The sequence below is a fragment of the Falco punctatus genome, assembly GCF_963210335.1.
Source record: "Falco punctatus genome assembly, chromosome: 13".
In the NCBI taxonomy this organism is placed as follows: Eukaryota; Metazoa; Chordata; class Aves; order Falconiformes; family Falconidae; genus Falco; species Falco punctatus.
This window is the reverse complement of record NC_137593.1, coordinates 8191958-8212576: the sequence shown is the minus strand read 5'-3', so window position 1 is coordinate 8212576 and position 20619 is coordinate 8191958. Positions and strand designations below refer to the sequence as shown.

At 37.6% G+C, this 20619-nt stretch overlaps 1 protein-coding gene across 10 annotated transcripts in view; it reads left to right on the top strand.

The window, feature by feature from the left end:
• Positions 1–20289, top strand: part of TBL1XR1 (TBL1X/Y related 1) — a 119077-nt gene extending 98788 nt beyond the window's left edge. For all 10 annotated transcript variants that reach the window (XM_080410023.1, XM_080410016.1, XM_080410022.1 and 7 more), the window contains 13 exons: positions 523–668; positions 2121–2340; positions 4386–4518; positions 4718–4859; positions 5159–5222; positions 5326–5423; positions 7181–7241; positions 8475–8596; positions 9094–9168; positions 11627–11754; positions 11932–12097; positions 12982–13083; positions 14917–20289. In XM_080410023.1, coding sequence (XP_080266149.1) covers positions 523–668; positions 2121–2340; positions 4386–4518; positions 4718–4859; positions 5159–5222; positions 5326–5423; positions 7181–7241; positions 8475–8596; positions 9094–9168; positions 11627–11754; positions 11932–12097; positions 12982–13083; positions 14917–14943 — 1484 coding nt within the window. In that variant the 3' untranslated portion in view covers positions 14944–20289. The remainder of the gene's footprint in view (positions 1–522; positions 669–2120; positions 2341–4385; positions 4519–4717; positions 4860–5158; positions 5223–5325; positions 5424–7180; positions 7242–8474; positions 8597–9093; positions 9169–11626; positions 11755–11931; positions 12098–12981; positions 13084–14916) is intronic.
• Positions 20290–20619: the final 330 nt, after the last annotated feature.

Sequence of the window (20619 nt, the reverse complement as noted above, 5' to 3'; positions counted from 1 at the left end):
TACTGATGTAGTTCTGAATGCCAAAACATACGCAACTGTGACAGCACTGTACCATGAAGTGAATTCGGTTCTACATATAGATCCATTTCACTTTCATGGGTAACAAATAGGTGAGTAAAAATAACAAGTGAGTCTTGGTGTTTTGGAGATACATATTTTATTAAATACTATATATGACACAATGCATGTATCATTTGAGAATATATAAATATATGTAAATGCTATTGCAAATTGTATGGTTTATGTTTTTATATTTACTCATGCACAAATGTCTTGCCAATGATACTGTAATTAATACTTGGTGTGTTTATATATAAACTTTGTTTTTCTCTTCTTTTATACATTTAAACGAGAAACATGAGGGAAACAACAGAGGTGTGTTGACGAGGTTTTTTTGTAGTTCATGAGCATGCTGTAAGTTTGCATAATTTGCTTAGGTTTGTAAACAGAAGATCCTACAGTGGTATGGCAAGTAGGTTGTCTATCTATAAATCAATTCTGATGTCTTTGCCTTGTCTTTAGGGTTTTCCCATTCAGCATTTACCTTTGGTATAGAGAGCCATATCAGCCAGTCTAATATAAATGGTGCTCTGGTGCCACCAGCTGCTTTGATTTCCATCATCCAGAAAGGTCTGCAGTATGTAGAGGCAGAAGTCAGTATTAATGAGGTAAGGAGGCTTTGCCTGCAGGAGCATTATGTCCTTGCTTGCAGTTAAGTTTGAATGTTAGTATTTTTTCTTAACTTTCTTGTATCCTATTTATTTACTTTTACTTCAGATTCCTTACTGCTGGTGTTCACCATGACTCCAGTGGTGGAACCAGAATGGAGTGACATAACTGGGTAGGGGTTCTGCCCAGTGCAGCCACACAACACCAGGCATGGTGTTCTGGCTCATTGCTTAAAGGTCCGTTGTCTGTAGAGTTTTTACCCTAATATAATGTTGTAGTAAATCCAGACAAGTGCAATAAGATAATCATTGGGACAAGTAACCTCTTAATTTTTATTTTCGTAGACTAGGGAGGTGGGAGAGCACTATCTATGCAGCTCTCATTTTGGTGATTTGTTGTCATAATGAAGTAATGAGAGCCCAAAGGCAAGGTTTCCAAATAGAGCAAGGGTTTCAGTTTCTGGCAGGAAGGATGGAGGTATATGCCAGTTTGCTTTTCACCTCTACTGGCTAATTCATCTTGAGCAGGATCTATTAAATTTGATGTTTAAATGGTTATTCCAGCAGTACAAAAAGCTATGTATCTTCCTGCCTGATGCTGGAGATACTTACCCTCAATTTCCATTCTCATTTATGCCTGGAAGGTTAGCAGCCTTTGTATGTGTCAGTTATATCACAGAAGGAAACTTCTTTTCACTAATTCTGCTCTTTCCATTCTCCCTTATGTCTGCTCTTTATGTGTAGTTTTCATAGTCCAAGTAAAGCAAATCCATTCCCTTAGGAGGCCTCAGAAAAATAAAGCAAGTGATTAGAATAGAAGGAGACCCTATATTTATTGCAAGGAATCCTTCTAGCTCCTAAAAATAGATCCTTACAAAGCCCTAGCATATGTACAAGGGTATTTTTAACTATGTCTTGTCCATTTCAGGATAAAATTCTTCCTTGTTGTTTGAAAGCATGCCAGCACTGTTTAAAAAAGGAAGAAAACTAGTCAACTCTCCGGATAATATGTTTATGGAAAGTATTAGTCTAATAAGATAGAATAACTTCACAAGCCAGTGACCTGACTTGCAGTGTTAGCAGCTCTTCAAACAAACCATTAGATTTTGTTGCAGCCACTCATGTTTGAAATCATATTCATAGATAGCTTACAGAATTTTTTACTTTAGCAGACGATTTAGCAAATTCAAAGCATGTAACTTTTGATTCCAGAAGCACTGCCAGAGGTTTGCGGTGGCTTTTTCTGCATATTTATGGTGGCCACTGAACTTTAGACTAAAATTCCAGTCCTAACCACAACAATGATGAGATACCACTTCCAGCACCATTTGTAAACTGTTTTATTATATTAAACCAAAACTTGTGCTGTAGTTTTTCGTGGAATTTTTGCCCGTAATGTTAATTTGTACTTGGTGTTGTCTTTTTTTGTTTTCTCCCTCTGCTGTAATTTAGGATGGTACCTTGTTTGATGGTAGGCCGATAGAGTCTCTCTCACTGATAGATGCAGTAATGCCTGATGTGGTACAGACCAGACAACAGGCCTACAGAGATAAACTTGCACAACAGCAGGCAGCAGCTGCTGCAGCTGCAGCCGCGACTAACCAACAGGGATCAGCGAAAAATGGAGAAAATACTGCAAATGGAGAAGAGAACGGAGCACATACTATAGCAAGTAAGTTGAGACAGAAATGATTTTAACTTATTTCCTCATCATCTGTCGTAGTACGAGCTTGTAGGCAGTGAGGTGGTTGTGTAGAGGTACTGGTAACCCTTCAGCTTGCAGGGAACACGTTTGTCACGGGCGATACTTTTAATAGATGGCGTCTCACCTTTGACTGTTCCAGGTTAGATATCTGGAATTGCAGGAAGAAATGCAAACTTCTGAATTCATTTATTCACAATATTCCATTGACCAGTCTCACCTCCAGTACTGCTCCTTTCTTATCATCTGAAGGTTTTTCACAGCATCCTCTGAGAGCTCTTGCATAAAGGGAAAGCAAAAAAATCTTTAATTATTGCATCTCCTCTCAGCTTTGGCCCCTGTACAAGGAATAAGAAGAGGAATCTGCTAATCCACAGGTGGTTAAAACTGAGCATTGCTTGTGAAGCTCTGCAAACTACTTCTGGCAGGTTCTGCTAACCCCATGAATTGGGGAACTGTAACCAGTGCTCTGTAGGACAGACTTCCTTGTCATGCTGAGACCATCACGGTTGCTGAGACAAATCCTGTATAATTTGTGTCCTCTATCAATATCAGTTTTCGTGATTTGATATCCAGAATGATTCGATGCGACTTTGGGCAGGTTTGGATTATTCAGTGGTTCCATTTTAGTTGTGACTGGTGAAACAAGTGAGTTTCATTTGTTATCGCTGGTCAAAGGAACATACCTTACAGTCAGGCTTAGTACAGGAAAGTTCAGATCAGGCATTAAAACTTCATTTTGAAAATGCTGTTCTGGAAGTCTGAATTCCACAGTTGAGAGGGGGAGTTACAGCTTTGCTGTAAAAACACCTGAATAAAAGACATTTTTGAGAGAGTATTCATATCAAGCCATGTACAATTTTTGCATTTTACAGCTGGATTTTACTAGGGTTTTTTGGTGTTACTATATATGACAAATAAACTGGAGATATAATTATTGGATTAAACAAATAAACTCTCTACTTTAATGCTTTCATGTAAAAATCTCAAAATATATCCTTGTTAACTGTGAACTAGATAAAGTGTAAAATCAGCCACTGTTAAATGTGATCTACCAGCAACCCCTACTGGCTGGAACGCCAAATTATACTAGCGTTGATTCATTAAATGAAAGCAATGTTTTATATGGTGCTCTTTCTTAAAAATATGCATGTTCTAATAGCCTCTTCTGTTTTCTCACACATACAAACAGTGACAGAAACCCTTGCTGTTAAATTAAGCAATAGATGGGAAATGGTTTGTTTAACCACAGTAAAAAAAAACGAAGCAGGTGAACTTTTCATGTTCTGCATATACACTCAGTGTGAATTTATTTTTAATAATAGAAAATGATTGATGGCAGTTGCCAAGAAAACTGTTTTGTCACTTGAATTACCCCCAGTATTTTTTACAGAACAGTACGGATTCAGTATCGCTTCCACGTAGAAAGCTATGTATTGCCACAATTCCACGGTAGTTGCCGATGCAGTTTAAAAAGTTCTGTTATCACCAAATGTTATTATATTAATTAAAACCATTTTGTAAATAAAGTGCCTGAGATGTAAGTTTAAAACCTGTTTGACTGCAATTGGTGAAAAGAGAGTCTTTTTGGAAAGGAATGTATCATAGATGTATTTTTAAGGCAGAAGATAGACTAGTAACATATTGTCCTGTGCAGTATTGTGCCTGAAAAACTATAAGTACTTTTAAATCAACGTTTATTTTTTGACTTAGCAGGAATTTAACTTCTGGCCCCAATTTTGAAGTTTCAAAATTAAATCTATTTGGATGCTGAACTTTAGAAGGGCTAAGAGCTTTCTCACATTTTTGCAACTCCCCATCTGTTTATAGTACTTTATTTTTCCAGTTCCAATTTATGAAGGAACATAACAGCTTTTTGTCAAATTTTGATCCACGTAAACTGTGAATTAGTTGCTATGCTTATCCCAGACGAATGTGAGCCATACAGTAGTTACAACGTATTGTCCCAAAATATTAAAATCCACCTCTCTCTACTGTTGTTTCCCATAATGCAGATAATCACACAGATATGATGGAAGTAGATGGAGATGTTGAAATCCCTCCCAACAAGGCAGTGGTGCTGCGTGGCCATGAATCCGAAGTATTCATCTGTGCCTGGAATCCCGTTAGTGACCTTTTGGCCTCAGGGTATGTGCATGAACTATGTATGCACGTAATATTGATGCCCACTGGCATACGTATGTACGCTGATGGTAACAAGTTAAAATAATAGCTGCCCCAGCATCTTCAACATCAGGTGCCGCAATGTTTGCCGTTTTGAAAGGAATACTTTTTTAAATGGAAGTAATTGGGAGAAGGAGTTACATTCTTATCAACTGTTCCATAGATCTGGAGATTCAACAGCACGGATATGGAACCTCAGTGAAAACAGCACGAGCGGCTCTACACAGCTGGTACTTCGACACTGTATACGAGAAGGAGGGCAGGATGTACCCAGCAACAAAGATGTGACGTCACTGGATTGGAACGTAAGTAGAAATGTCGAGGCTCAAACTATCAGAGAAAGCTGTACCTATAATTTTGCATAGTCAAATTTAAGTGACAGCAACCGAGCCTCCTCTGCTGTGGCTCCTGAAATATTTCTGGGTTTGGCTTGCATTGTGATTTCTTGTGTTGTGCTACAGGGACTTCTTTTTACTGAGTTGTAGTCAATGGAATAAATATCATAAATCTTATGCAGATGTATTCTACCTGAAATTTGCTTTTTGCTCTTTAGCTTTGAGTTATACAGTAAAAAAAATAAAAATAATAACCTTTTTGCTGGCAGAGCGAAGGTACACTTCTAGCAACTGGGTCTTACGATGGCTTTGCAAGGATATGGACTAAAGATGGTAAGTGAAATACTTTTAATTTCCAGTATATTTTCCTGTATTGTGGCTCACAGCATAGTTTTTTATTTTTTTTAATGTATTTTATATCAATATAAATTTTCAGGTAATCTTGCCAGCACCTTAGGGCAACATAAAGGTCCTATATTTGCGTTAAAATGGAACAAGAAAGGAAACTTCATTTTAAGTGCAGGAGTGGACAAGGTGAGATAATCTTTGGTAAAATTAAAATTCTTTCCTTCACCGTTGTAATCTAATTAAAAGCATAATAGCAAAGCTATAGAAAGTAAGTAAATTAAAGTCATGGGATGTAAATATGTACTTACAAAGAACTTGTTATGCTAACTATGTTTCCTTGTATTTTATAGTAGTTTATTGAGATATTTATTAGGTTTCAGTGTCCCTGGATCTCATCCCAGTTAGGTTAGTGTAAGTTGGAAAGTAAGTGCATTGAACGCTGGAGCACTAAACCTTTGTAAAACCAAATCACCTAAAATGTAGTAAAGCACTTTGTATAAAGCCTCAGAAAAAAATCACACTGGAGGAGTAGGTTCAGGCTGATTTGGATATCAGTCAAGCCTGGGAATGATTAAAAAGGTTAGAGCTGGAACCTAAGAAAAGTCAATATATTTGACTGGGGAGGTGCCAGTTGTGTAAGGCCATGGAGCTCCTTGTTTAACTGTGTTTTATTTCACATCTCTAAACAAACTTAAAGACTCACAGGTCTTTAAATTCAAAGGTGTTGTTAGTGTGAGGGATTTTATGAATGGTAGGAAGGGCATGTGGTGATGAAGAGTAGACTTAAGATGAATTCAAAGAATAGACATTCAAAGAATGAGAAGAGTGTAGGTTTTTCTCCGTAACTGATTCAAGGCGCAGAAGTAAACACATGCTTTCTCTTAATGAGACTGACAAATGGCAAGCCTAGTAAGACCACAGGCCCGCAATACTTAAAACTGGCAGTGTCACTGTAAAGTAGTGTATTTTCTCCTTTATTTTTTTTTCTGCACACACTTAACCTGCTTAGCTTTAGTGCCCAGCTTTATAAATCCTTGTGCTGGCACAAAGGAAGGAAAAGTGAATGTCTCCAAGCATGGAAAGGATGTGTTTCTTCTTTTGGCAGCTGTGATGCCTTATGCCACTTTTTTAAGTCTTTGTGGAGGTACAGCTTTAATTTGCAGAAAAATATTCGGGAGGAGACAGAAGCCTTGTTTCAATCAATAAAGCTCCTTGGACAAAGCAGTTGATATTGTGCTTTGAAAAAAATACTCTGCATTAGCAGAAAGATTGGCTTGACCTTGTGCAGCTTTTCCATAAATAATTTGTGCGGTCAGTTCACGCTTCCACTGAATTCAGTGTAAAAATTTTCATTGATCGTTGAGGTAGGTCAGGAATACTTGCATATAATAAAGTGATTATAAAAATACTAATTTTGTCATGTAAGGTTTATTTCATCAGAGGGATATCAGAAGTATTGGCAGAGAACAACTCAGAACAAAATTACACCCTTAAATCAAATCTTTCAGATTCTTAAGTGAGACTAATTGGTTATATAAAGATCTCCTTAGGGACAAATGAGTATTTGAAATTAAAATTTGAATATACAAGTACTTGAAATTAACATAGGTGTGTGAAGTGGATTACAAGAATATAAATAGGACTAAGGAGATAAACCTATTTAATTTTGTTTATTTAAAAAAAAAAGCCCATAACCCCCCTGCTTCCCTCTGGACCCCAAAAACCTTTCTAATATTGCAGCATTTTAAGGTTTTATACTTTTGTCTGTACATCTACTACCATCTCCTTTAGTACTGGATAAAACATTAGGAATATATAATTGGGAGCAGGTTTGGGCAATGGGGAGTAGTCTGGGTAGTCTGATACACGTGAATGATGGTAGTTGTGGGGAAGCCAACACTTTGTGTAAGTTTGTTTATTGTTTACGTATCTGTTTAATACAGACCACAATTATTTGGGATGCCCACACTGGTGAAGCCAAGCAGCAGTTTCCTTTTCATTCAGGTAAGTCTTGATTTTGATCATTCAGGATTGTCATCTGAAAAGATGAAAAAAATGTTATTTATTAAAATAAATAAAAAAAATCTGAAGTTTATGGTGATTATTTACAGCATTTTAAAATCTTACAGTCAGTCTTTGGATACTGACTCCCATATTTGTAGTCTTTAAGAATTTTGAGAATGTAAACATAGATTTTTTTTTTCTGTTCTGTAACTTTATAACTCACAATTTTATTGTTGTTCTGTGAAAGTCATAAGAGATAATCCAAATATTACCGACTTTCTGTAGTACGGTGGCAGACCCATCAGCTGGGTGGGCCACGAAGGATTTGTGTTTATCAGCTAAGGACTGCATTTGTCATCTTCCTGCTACAGTAATGCCAGCTCCGCATCCCATTGTTCTGCGCTGCCTGCTGGGCTGTCCCCAATTTGTTTGGCCACAAACCAGCTGAAAGGCTGTTCACTGGCCAGCTGGGATGAGAGTGCAGCCTCTCAGGAGGTCAGACAAATTTCTTTGTGGGCTGCATGCTGTGCAAGCCTGCCAGAATCAGCTGGAAAATAGAATAGAGAGGATGACGAACATGTCATTGAAGGGCCTTTAAGAAATGTGTCTCGTTTCCACTTTTTATTCTGCTCGCACTACGTTTTCAGTGGCATGACAACAATCAGAAACATCAATTCTTGATTTACTCCAAGCAATTCCGTGTGCTATCTGCCATAAATATCTTGGCTTGATCAAATGGAATATGTCGCCCATGATTAAGCTTCAAGTTAACACACCTTATAATGCTGGAATTAAGAAAGGAAATAAATCATTACCTTTCACTGACTGCCATCTATCAGCACAAGCATGGACTGTTAGTGGAGATGAGCTCATGCATGACAATGTGTTAAGTTGTGGGAACCTGTTCCTTGTGCAGACTCTTGAGATTTATTTACAGATGACTTAACTACAGCTTGTTGTCCTGCTGTACTCTCTTCCATCTAACTGTTTCATTTCAGATATGTTCCGTATTTTTATGTCTTCTATTAAATTTCATTTCATTTCTTTTGTGTAAGACTGGTTCTGGCTGCATTTCTCATTGTTCATAGTGTTTGGTTGTCTTCAGAACTGCTATAAAATTAATGGTTGCTTCTTGTTGTTCTAATGGCACTTGTTCTCAGGTGGTGCATGCTAAATATTCAAACTCCTGCAGAATACATATCATAGTTTTAAATATCTTTCTTTTTCTTTTAGCACCAGCATTAGATGTTGACTGGCAGAGTAACAACACATTTGCCTCTTGCAGTACAGACATGTGTATTCATGTCTGTAAACTAGGACAAGATAGGCCCATCAAAACCTTCCAGGGTCACACAGTAAGTACTGGAAAAGTGGGGTTTGCTCTGATATTTTTAGTAACGAGAGATTGGGGGCCCAGTACGCTTACCAGTATACAGCACTTGTGTAAAGGTTAGACTCTGGCAACAGGCAATAGACAGACATCTGCAGGTAGTTGTAGTTAAGGTCATATGGTACTGCAGTCTCTGTCGTCGTCAGAACAGTTCTCACTCCCATGTGCAGCTTTTTTTACCAGTGCCAGGATCGCATAGCAAAACTGAGCTTTAGAAGAAGAAACAGGGTAACTTTAAGACTTCGCTGTGCACAGCCTGTGTTGTGTAAGAGCATGCATGGGGAAACGTGATGAACAGGTAGCAAAGAGTTGTTACTAAAGGCAAAGCTAGGAATGAAAATTTAATGTTAAAATACTGACAATTACACAAATACTCACCACTGCTGTCCACCTTTATCTTTCGTAAGCTGTCATTTGTAGTGGAAGTGAAGACTCCAACTTATTCTCACTGTTCAATTTTAGAATGAAGTAAACGCAATCAAATGGGATCCAACTGGTAATCTTCTGGCATCCTGCTCTGATGATATGACTCTAAAGGTAATGGGAGTTCTGGTACTGGCTCTTGTCTCTGAGGACTGTGGAGTGCACACTGTTAGCTCGGGCAATCCAGCAGTATGGCTGTACTTGCCGTGTCGGCTAATATTAGTTCTTTTTTAATATAACAAGATTAGGCAATCCTAGCAAATCCTTGTTAATCAGAGCCAAGCTTTGTTCCAGGGAACTTGTTACAGGCTGCCACCCTGAGACTTGGAGCATGATTTATTAGGTGCTTTTAGCTGTTTACAGAATCAGGTCATTAATCATTAAGCTGTCACACTTGATGTTTGCTTTTGGTTAAAAGGAAGAGTTGGAATGCGTGTTGTGTAACACATACAAGAATGGGTGACTAGCTACTTTCCTGGTGTTCTTCTGTATCCCCCTTCTTTCTAGTTCAAACCTTTGGCATATTGTTTCTTAAGAGAGTGTGTGTACTCCCTGGTTTTTACAGTTCATCAGGAGTTGTTCTACAGTTTTCAATTGCACCTACAATATTTTCCTCCACATAATTCATAGCAATGTGCTTTCTTGCAGAACTGGGGCAAAACTGTGAATGCAGAGGGTACTGTAATTTACATGTATGACTTCAGGGCACACTAGAGATCCATACAAAAGTACCATCAGGTTAGATGCAGTAGAAGAAATGAGGTTGTTCATGCCTGATAGGCCTGTGCTGTTTCCATGGTACTGATGCTTTTCCATTACTCCCACACTGCTTTATATTTTGTGGGTGTTATAGCACTATGTTTGGTAGAGTTTCAGGATATGGGGCTTTTATGTTGACAGTGCTGTCCTACTAGTAGCCCTTGGGACAGTTGTTTCCATCTAGCTCACCATTGTTTAATCAGAGACAGGGAATGGCTGAATGACCAGCCAGATATTCCCTCCCCTGCTGGCACACAGTCAGGCTCTCGCAGTGGAAATCACCTTATCTAAATATAAATATTTAAGCATTTAAGCCTTTGCTCTAAAGGTAGATGTCTAGACATCTTTAGTCAACGGAATGTCTAGCACCACTGAGGAGCAATTCATCCTTTCCTAAGTTAAGCATCTGAGTGTGATGAGTAAACCCCTGAGAGCATCAGCTCTTCTGCATTGGCAATGGGTGGAGTCACAATAGCCAGCTTAAGCTAGGTATTTAATGCTTAGCTGAAACGCAGGTAAAATGAATTCAAATCTAGAGCTCAAGCTGTTGCTGCTGTCTCTCAGTGAGTAACTCAGAACATGTCATGGTTTGTGGGCTCAGGCATTCAACTTCTTGGTTGCTGTTTTGAATTCAGCCCAGCCTGGGAAGTATTTTTTCATTTTGTTTTGGATTAACTGGAAGACCATTTGCTTGTAGATAAGTCTGTGTCACTAATCGCTTGTGGTTCACTTACTTTTCAATGGCAGTAGGAATGAATGTCAGGTTTTGATGCATATAGAGGATGCCTAGTGATTCATTTGTTTATTAATGTATTTATTGTTCTCTTATGATGCCAACTTGGTGTTTTCTAGAGCAGCTAATATGGACTCCCTTCATCTATACTAGTTTTGGGAAGAGAAGCTATATTTTGATCTGATCAATTTAAAGTGGAAATACAATTTAAATTCTGTTTGCACTTTGAAAATTGATTTTCCCTTCAGTGAGGCAACAGTTCTGAAAAGCGTCATTCATTTAAATGTACACCTCAATTGCATCTTAAATACAGTTGGGCTTAAACACACATGCTCTTGTTAGTTTTTTCTAACAAAAGGTGAGCTAAAAGCACTACTGAAACAGATAACCTCAAAAAAAGCGCATTCAGATGATCAGCTACCATATCAACTTTGCATTTAGGAAAAGGTATAAAAGCCTTCCAAAATCCTTTCTGTAGTAGCAATGTAAACTCTTTAATAGAAGAAAGTTAATCTGTTTGTTGAAGGTTATAATGCAGGAATTGGAGTCCTAAGGAACAGCGTGACATACTGAACAAAACCATGGCAATGCAAATCCTAATAAGCCAGGAAAATGCCATAATGGTTTTTGTAGCACACATCTATGGCTTTGTATGAAAACAGAAGATTTCTCTACTATCGCTTTATTTCGCTCAGTCTGTGTAGCAAGAAGTTCATTTAAAAATAGGACTGTGATATTTTGTCAACTCAGACATGAACATATACATATTGCTCTTCTCATTTTAGCATCTGTTCTCATCCCTGCACTTTTCAAGGGGCTTGTAGTTAACACATGCAGATTGGTTTCTATAGGTAGTACCTTTATTACTCATTAATCCCATTAGGTACTTAGAATTCAGAGAATGGAAGGTACTGGAATAATATTTCTATAATTACTCTAGAAACCCAGCAGCCATAGCAAACGTTCTGAGTGGCCTAAAAGGTAGCAACCAGGCTGCAAATGACAAAGAATAAATAAATAGAGTGTATTTTAGTACAATATTGTGCTAAATGTCTTTGTTTTCTTTGTTTTTTATCATAGATCTGGAGTATGAAACAAGACAGTTGTGTCCATGATTTACAAGCACACAACAAAGAAATTTATACTATCAAATGGAGTCCTACAGGACCAGGAACAAATAATCCAAATGCCAATCTTATGTTAGCAAGGTACTATTTAATCCTATCTTGAAATGCCTGTTCAGCATTATTTTTACTTCACTCTTTATATATGAAGGTTCCCAGAATGTTTTGAAGTATGTAGGATACTTTATCATATTGTGTTTATATTAGTAACAAAAATACATCAAATTGAGATGTAATTAATCTGTGTTTTTTCTTTGACAGTGCATCCTTTGATTCTACTGTTAGGTTATGGGATGTAGACAGAGGAATTTGTATTCATACTCTGACAAAACATCAAGAACCTGTGTACAGTGTAGCTTTCAGTCCTGATGGCAGGTACCTGGCCAGTGGCTCCTTTGATAAATGTGTACACATTTGGAATACCCAGGTATAGCTCTTCTGTCTGTTTAGATATTTGTGTTTTGGTCTTTTTCATCAGCACCCTTCCAACCTTTGCTGTTCCATCACGTTTCAGCCACAAGGAGCTTTGCCATTCCTAATACGCTGATTCACTGTCTCTTTGTTCTAAGGTTACTTGTTAATGGATGTCCCTTTAATTTCTCTTTTTGAGTGCTTGGCTATGGTGAAGTAATAATTGCCTTTGCATTCTCTTTAGTTAGCCCCCACCCCCCAAAAAAATATCACCAAACCCCAACCAACCGAAAAAAAACCAACTGAAAAAAACCAACAGCAATGAAACACATTCAACAAAGTGTCTCCCATACCATGTTGCATTCAAAATGCTTTTGTTAACTCTGAACTTACTCCTGGTAAAACAGTTTGCTTTGAAAAATGATGGCTGGATGCAGACATACAAATCTGCTGTCTATTTCATTGAATTTCACTGAAAAATGAGAATGTAAAGTGAGAGAAGACAATGATGGCGATATTTCTATATGACTTTCTAAGAGGTGAACTATTACTTGTATTTCTGGCAGATAATGGGTGGATTGCAAATGAAAGGATCTTGTTGTTGGGCAAGATGTGAACTCTGGCTACTGGGAATTGGATATTAATTTTTGAAAGGCTCATTTTAGTAATTGGAAGTAGTAGTGACCACCAGTTTTGCCTGTCAAACACGAGATCAAGATGTGATGACTGTGTTTGTCATGTCCTTTGACACAGCGCTGAGGTTGTTCACAGTCTTGATCTGGACCATTTCCTCTGAGAATTTCAGCTTTTAAAGGCAGTGGGGAAGTTTCGCATGAAGCACAAATTTTACTTGTTTGCTTGCATTTTGTTATTTTAATTACATGTTTTGTCCCTTTTTAGACAGGTGCCCTAGTTCACAGTTATCGGGGAACAGGAGGGATTTTTGAGGTTTGCTGGAATGCAGCAGGAGACAAAGTTGGAGCAAGTGCTTCAGATGGTTCAGTAAGTGCTGCTTGACTTGGTTGACTTTCTAATAAGAAGCATCTTCTGGAACTTTTTTGACTAACAGTGGAGACAAAATTTCCTTCTGTACCTGAAGTTTGAATTACAGCCAGCTCACCTGTAGATTTTTGTCACCTGTAGTCTTTGTTCTAGCTTAATGCATTTACTGTTCTAAACCCTCCGAAAATCTCAGGAGGTGAAGTTGCCTCTAATTTAGATTTTCTGTCCCTACTGGGACTTACTGTGGAAATTTATTGTAGTCTGGAAACAAGGTCATTTTCACCTCTTTGCCCTTTTTGAGTGAAAACGTTTAGTAGAGGTGGTAGGTGATATTATTATAAAGCGTGATAATAGTGAAATACCTTCTGCACTGCATTCAGCAGAAAGTACAGTACAGCAAAACAAAGTACAATTATCTGAATGCTTGTAATTGAAAAATTCCTTAAAATGACAGGAGCTATATATAAATACCAGTCTGCTTGCTTTGCTTAGAAGAAGCAGAGAATAAAATCATATGTTTAACTAATCGTGAACGCACCCCCTATCATCTCATGGTGGTGTATTGTAGCATCACCTCCTAGCTCTCCTGACACTGTCCTGCAAAGTACTGCAGTAAAATACCAACATGCAGTTCTTCATAACAAGTACTATACTTGGGGTTTTTTTGCTTGCCCCTGTTTTTCCATAGTTTTAAAAGAAAGGAGAAGAGAGCCTAAGGAAAAGTGAATTTAGTATAGAGAGTGATAAAAGAATTGTATTTTGAAGTGCCATAACAAATGTCAGCAAAAAGCAATCCTGGTAGCTTTGTGTCGTCCAGAGTCTCAGGTAATATCTTAACACAGATGCCAAAATGTTTGCCTGTTGCCCCATCCTGCATGCTCCATGCTGGTAAGCAAGGCTGCTGTGTTCAAGTTCAGAATAGAAAACAAGAAGTTCTGAATTTTAAATAGACTGAATTCTACCCAATTAATTTTGATTGGTCTTTCATATCATTTTAGCTGTACAAGTATAGACAATATTATAAAAGGAACAACAGCTCAAGGCATATCCTGAATAGAAAGTAATTATCATCTTCCCCTAGATGACCCTTTTATGTACCTGCTGTGTAACCTTTCCAGTCTTCCAGTTAATTTGGCTCATAAGGCTGATTGTACTTGCAACAGATTTGTTTTCATTTAGTTTCTGCTCTTTTAGAAATGCTGGATTGATTTTGTTTTATATTGTTTGCTAACAAAAGCCCTTCTTATCCCCTCTGTTTTAAATGTTTACAGCTGGTATTAGCTAAGCAAATACAGTCAATTTTGAATTGTTTGATGGCTAAAAGCATAGCTTCTGTATGATTATATTTTACTAGTAGATATTTCTATATCTGACAGAGCTAGAAGCACTACGTAGTGAAGATTTTGAGAAGACTAAAACTGGAGCTTGTAATTTTTAGACTGTTAACTGTTTTTAGAATTACTATGATCAATTCTAATATTTGCCCACAGATTTTAAATTTCATTTTACTATATTTTTGTAACCTAGATTCAAGTTAGTTCTTGGCCTCATATTATTAAATAACAGACACACAGCTTACATAAGACGTTGTTAATGCTCTGATAGTAATTCATTAGGTCGCAGTGCCCTTAGCACCTGGGTCTGGCTGGGTGCTTATAAACAAAGTGCTCACCTGGTGATTTTTCCCCCCCCCACCCCAATCTATTGTTAATAGATATAAGATTAGGTTTACACAATGTTTCATAGGTTTTGCTGAGATGCTTCACACAATCATATAAATGTGTAATACTGTTCACTGTGCAATTTCTATATATGTATTTCTTTTTCTTGCAGGTTTGTGTATTAGACCTACGGAAATAGCGCTACTAGTTGGAAGCCATGGACCGACTATGAATGTGTACATAGCCAAAATGACTGTCCCTGACCCATGTACTGCTATAGTCCCAATTGAACCATGGCCAGTCCACTACAGCCAAACGTAAAAGAAATATATACATATACTGTATATAAAAACAAAAAAAAAAGAGAAAAAAAAAATTACACCCTGAAGAGGATGACAGAGTTTTGTCACAGCTTGTGAATCCTGTTCACCAAGTGCTGGAATCTGCTGTGCCCCAAAATAACATTTAAAGGTTTTGGATATGAAAAACAGAAGAGAGAGCGAGAGAGAGAGAAATATACCATATACAAGAGCAGACCCATATACATACCAAATTCAGAAGATACTAATGGCAGCCTTCATTACCCCTTCCCCCCTTTAAATCCGTTCTGACAATGGATTGTGGGGTATTTTTGTTTTCCTTCTCAGTAGTTGAGCAGTTTGTGTGTACAGAGAAAATGGACTTACAGAAATCTGCAGCAGTAGTTTTTTCTTTGCTTTTAAACATTGGGTTTTCTGTTTTGTTTTGGTTGAGTTTACGGATGCATGAAGTAAGGGAGTGAATTAGTTTCTTGTTTATATTTTTTTCACCTTGGAAAAAATGTTTCTTTGAAACATATTTTAATGCATTCTATGAAGAGGTAGATTGAACCTGATAATGTTTGGTACATTTTGTGGCTCCCAGAGCACAATTTTGTGAACAGAGGGAGGGTGGAAAAGGGATTATGGAGAGAGAAGAAAAAAAACCCACAACCCTTCTTTGAGGCGTGATATTTCATGTCCTGCTCATCTACGAAGTATGACAGTAATGGGTATAATGCTATGTTTTATTTTCTGGTGACATGGCTGAAATGCAGTAGTTTCTTATTTGGGACATAATTCTGCCAAACTTAAGAATAGAAGGGCACAAAAATACAGAAAAGAAAAATACAGGGATGCAAAAAAAGAGAGAAAAAAGAAAAGGACAAAAAAAGAGGAAAAAATGCATCTTCTATTGCTTTAAGACCATAGCTAAAATATGGTTAAATGGTGCACTATTGTGAAAAGGAGCAAAATATAGCTGGGGGATTGTTTTTAAGAGGTTAAGATCTTTCTGGACAAGGGTTCATGCCACAGCTTCTTTGAGAGTTGCCCATCATTATTTGTAGGAGCTTAGATGTATAATTGTAACCAAACTCCAGTATTAAAAGTATCTCATGTAATTTTTCTTTATTAAAATAAAATCTTTGGCATATATTTGATAACACTGCCATTAAGAGGCAAAATGTTTACTACCTTAGATTTAAAAAAAACTTAAACAGAGGACTTGCTTCAAGTTTATTTTAATAGCAGTGATTCAGCTTATTTAAAAGATGAATACTTGCACTAATTCCCCTGCTGCTCCAGTCCTGCAGTTTATTGTATCTTGTGACTACATTTTTTTCCAAATATAGGGTAGATGTAAGCTGCTATTTTTTTAATAATCACTACTAAATAGTGTCTTTTACTCTGTTTACAATATCAAGTATTTTTCTTACAATGACAGATGTATATGGCAAACCTTTTTCTGCTCATGTGATTAAAAGTATACCGATAGTGATTTTATTTGTAAATGATAGCATGAGGTTGTGTTTACGCATATGTGTAGTCAAAAAGGTTGCATCATGTCTTGCATAAGATTCCCAGAGTGTAAATTTATAAAAAGAGAGGTTGTCAAATTTATGTCACAGGCATTTTACTTAAGGAATGGTTTATATTACAGAGCTTTTCAAAGTTACCAGTTTTATAACACTATTTAAATCACAAACAATTTTGTGGCTTATATGATTGCTAGTCTCTAACATTTTTTTTCTTTTCTTTTCTTCCCCCCCACCCCAAGTTAGGTATACATTGATTTGAAATAATGCAGCTTTGACATTTTAACCATTGGTCTTTAGGCATTGATTTCTGCTATTTCCATGGAATAAACACGACTTGAAGCAAGTCTGAGTTTGGCTAAGGTAGGGTAGCAATTTGCCAGTGGTAAAGAGAAGTCAACAATACATACTTTATATATACCCCTGGATTATAATACTATCATACACAGCATTTAAAACCAACAAAAATTCATATCCATAAAGACAGTCATCCACGGTGGTTCGGTGCCAGCTATTTTTAGGGTTTTGGAACATATTACAAATGTTTAGAGCAATTACCCTGTGAGTTACAATATGTAGGAAACCTAATATATTGAGTGTCTGGCACTTGAAATACTGCTTTTATTGCTGGAGGTCCATGACTGTGGCTGACCTCTGTCATTTAATGAAAAAAAAAATAAAAAAAAAATTCTGTGCAATAATTTTAAACTGTGCTCCCAGGAATAGACACAAATGTTTTGAGTATGTTTAAGCTGCATTTTTCGTTTAGCAATGCATTTGTCAATTGCACTGAATTTAAATCTGAAAGTCAGAAGTGATTCTTGATAGTACTTTTGTATTTTAATATGGACAGTTTATTCATTTTCATAAAAGTTATTGGATGATTCTTTCAGCCAATCTAAACAATTGTGGTGGAATTCTGTGACATAGCTGCAAAATCATACAGCCATGTTTTAGGGTATTGCCATTTTCCTCTTTCTCAATCATCAGCTGTTTTGGTTGTAATTCTAGTTGCTTAAGCATAGTATCACATATTCAGAAATAGATGAAACAGAGCTTCAGTATCACAGGTCCAGGGTTTTCAGGTGCTCGAAGCAGAGTCCAGCACGAACATCAGATCTGTTGACTTGAGTGCTCTGGACGTGCAGGCTGAGACCCCCAACCTGGTGTTAATCAGCAGTGCCCCACTGTAGTGGAATGATGCCAGATTCCACTAGCAAAGGATCTGGCCAATAGATATTTTATTGTTGTCCTTTACTAGCATGCCACAGTGCTGCTCCTGCTCACACCTCTTCTCGCCTCTTGTTTTATACACTGTTAAATGCATGCATGCAAGGTGTGCTAGGTTCTGTGATTATGTGAAGCAAAAAGAAAAAAAGAAAAAAAAGAGAACCATGACATTATTATCTTTTATAGCACAAAGACCTCGTATTCGATGGTGAGGTAGACTATCCAAATTGCTCCTTTAAATTGAGTATGCCAAATGTCAGTAAGACCCTAATTTTGTATAAACGTATGCACATGCTTAGTCTTACATACTGAGTAATTCTGTTGCACCTGTTTTCCAAGTGTAAAGGCAAACATGTGCATAAGCCTTTGCATACATTACAGTTCCTATATTTTCCAGTTCAACACGTTAATGGGCAAATATCCAAATAGAGGATAAAAGAAAGGGGAAAAACTGGGCTCAGAATTAATGATGGAATAAGAAATGATCTGCTTTTGAGTTCGCTGTCTTTCTATGCATCCATCTCAGAATCCTGTTTCTCATTTCTGCGTAATTAGGTCCAGGTTTCTGTAGAGTTCTTCTCTTTCTATTTTTACTTCACCTTTTTCTGCATTTTTAAATTGATGTAAAGATTCCCAACCAGTGGACTTCTTAGTGTAGTTAAGAGAATATCTAGGTCCTCATAAAAGCTTTTTTAGACTCTTTGTAATGTTGATAAACTCAGTTTATTCTGGGACTACAATTGTGCAGGGTTATTTAGCGTGTCTACTAGATGATTGGAAATCTTATATGAAACACTAAAAGTGCCTCTTTTTCTGGGTTGGGTGGAGGGAGGTAATAGTTACCAGAGTCAGAATGACATGGCATTTTGAAGCATGTTTCTTGATTTCATGACACTTTAATGCATCTTGAGAGAAAGGCCAAAGATTTCTACCAATTTTAATTTTCATTTTTAAAAGCACTCCTTTTTCCTTACACTGCTTACCTCATGCTAGGGTATTTAATGGGACATTGTACCTTTGAAATGTTCTTTGTGTTTAGGTAGAGTAGTAGGTGGCATAGGGCGGTTGTGCCAGTTTGCCTACGGAGCAATCGTAGCAGCTGATGCATTTAGTTCTGCTGAATGAAGGAATTTCATTAAAATCGCAAACTGGGTTTTTCAGCTTGTAAATAAAAGGTTGTATGTTTTTGTCTGTTTAGCGAAGAGGAGCCTTGGGACCCAATTTTTCCAATCTTTACTTACCCAGAAACCCCATTGTCTTTCATGAGAAAACCTTGCCAGAGCAAGCGTTGGAGGCGTTGGGTCTGCGTAACGCCGTGCAGCGTGCCGTGTAGGTGAAACGAGCCACGTCTCGCTCGAGCCAAGCGTCCCCTTGGCGTCGGGGGGGGGGTTTGCCAGAGCAGGGCCTGCCGGATTTAGCCCAGTGTTCCTTTTGCATTGACGAGCGTGATAGCTTCTCCCTTCACAAAGTCCTGTAGAGCCGTTCCCCAGTGGGATCACTTTCACACTCTCCAGAAGTCTGAAGAAAGCAGAAGCAACATTGTGGCATGTTAGAAGCAAATATGGCTTCGGGAGACAGCAGTAAATCTCCATCAAGATCCCTGACATTTTTCCGTAGGGAGAGCGCCGTGGAGCAGTCTTCACTTCTCCCTCTAGAGAAAGCTCTGAAATACCACATTCTGTGAAAGTGTGACTGTCTTCACTGTCAGTCTGATGGAAGGCAGACGAACCAGGAAAATCTGCCGTTTCGTGCGGATTGCAGATTTAGTGTTAATAGTGCTTCAGATCAGTAGTTTTGAGTACATAATTCGCTTTCTCTGCCTTTAAGTTTGAAGCTTGACAATAACTTGAGGCATGTTTTTGTTTTCTTTTCTTTTTTAAATAATCATTCATTTTTACTTCATAATGTTTTTGACATTTGTGGGTAAATACAAGAAAACAGTCTGCATGTTGTTGCTAGTCCAGTGTACTTTGCAATCTTGTCCTCAACAGACTGCAGTGTGCAGAACAGTAATTCTAGAATACAGAAGTAATTTTCTCTCTCTCCTGACATTGACATTGTAGTTGTAATGGTTTCATTTGGAGTTACAAATCCTTTGGGTCTAATTCTGTGAGCCTACCTATAGCACTGGATTAAAATGTCTGCATCATTTCTTCAGTTATCCAGTTAAATTACAACTGTTGTAAAAGTGTAAACCAGCCCATGACAGTTTTTTGTACTTGTTTAAAGGACTTTTATTGTTCAGTTTTCATGATTATTGTCTAAAGAAGACTGATATAGATGTTCTATACTGTCCTGGACCATGTTAATTACACTTTATGATGTATTTTGGTTCTACATCACAATGATTTGTCCCCAAGGCCCTTATATCCCTTCTAGGCACATTTTCTGTTGCAGTTTCCCTTTGCATTGTATTGCTTTGACAACTGTAATTTGAATCAGATCTGAAAGAGGTCCAGAATAAAATATATTTTGATATTACCTTGGCTGAATGTTATATACCAGTAACTTTAAATGCTTGGTACAGAAGATTTACAGGTGATTAAGTTGGGGAAGTGACAGACCGAAACACAGTTTTTAATAATTAGTTTGGCACGTTTTCATGCCAGACAATATGTAAGAAGCAGTGGGCAGTAATAGCATTGTGCAGCTACGTGCTGTTGGTGAACACAGAGCAGACCCTCAGAAGCAGGGAAGCTGTCCTTGGCCACCGTTTACCGCTGTGCGTTTGATTTAGCCGAACTGGTTCCTCACACGTGCGTTTTACGTGCTGCATCTTCTCCTTACCCATACACTGGTGGAAGAGAAGCC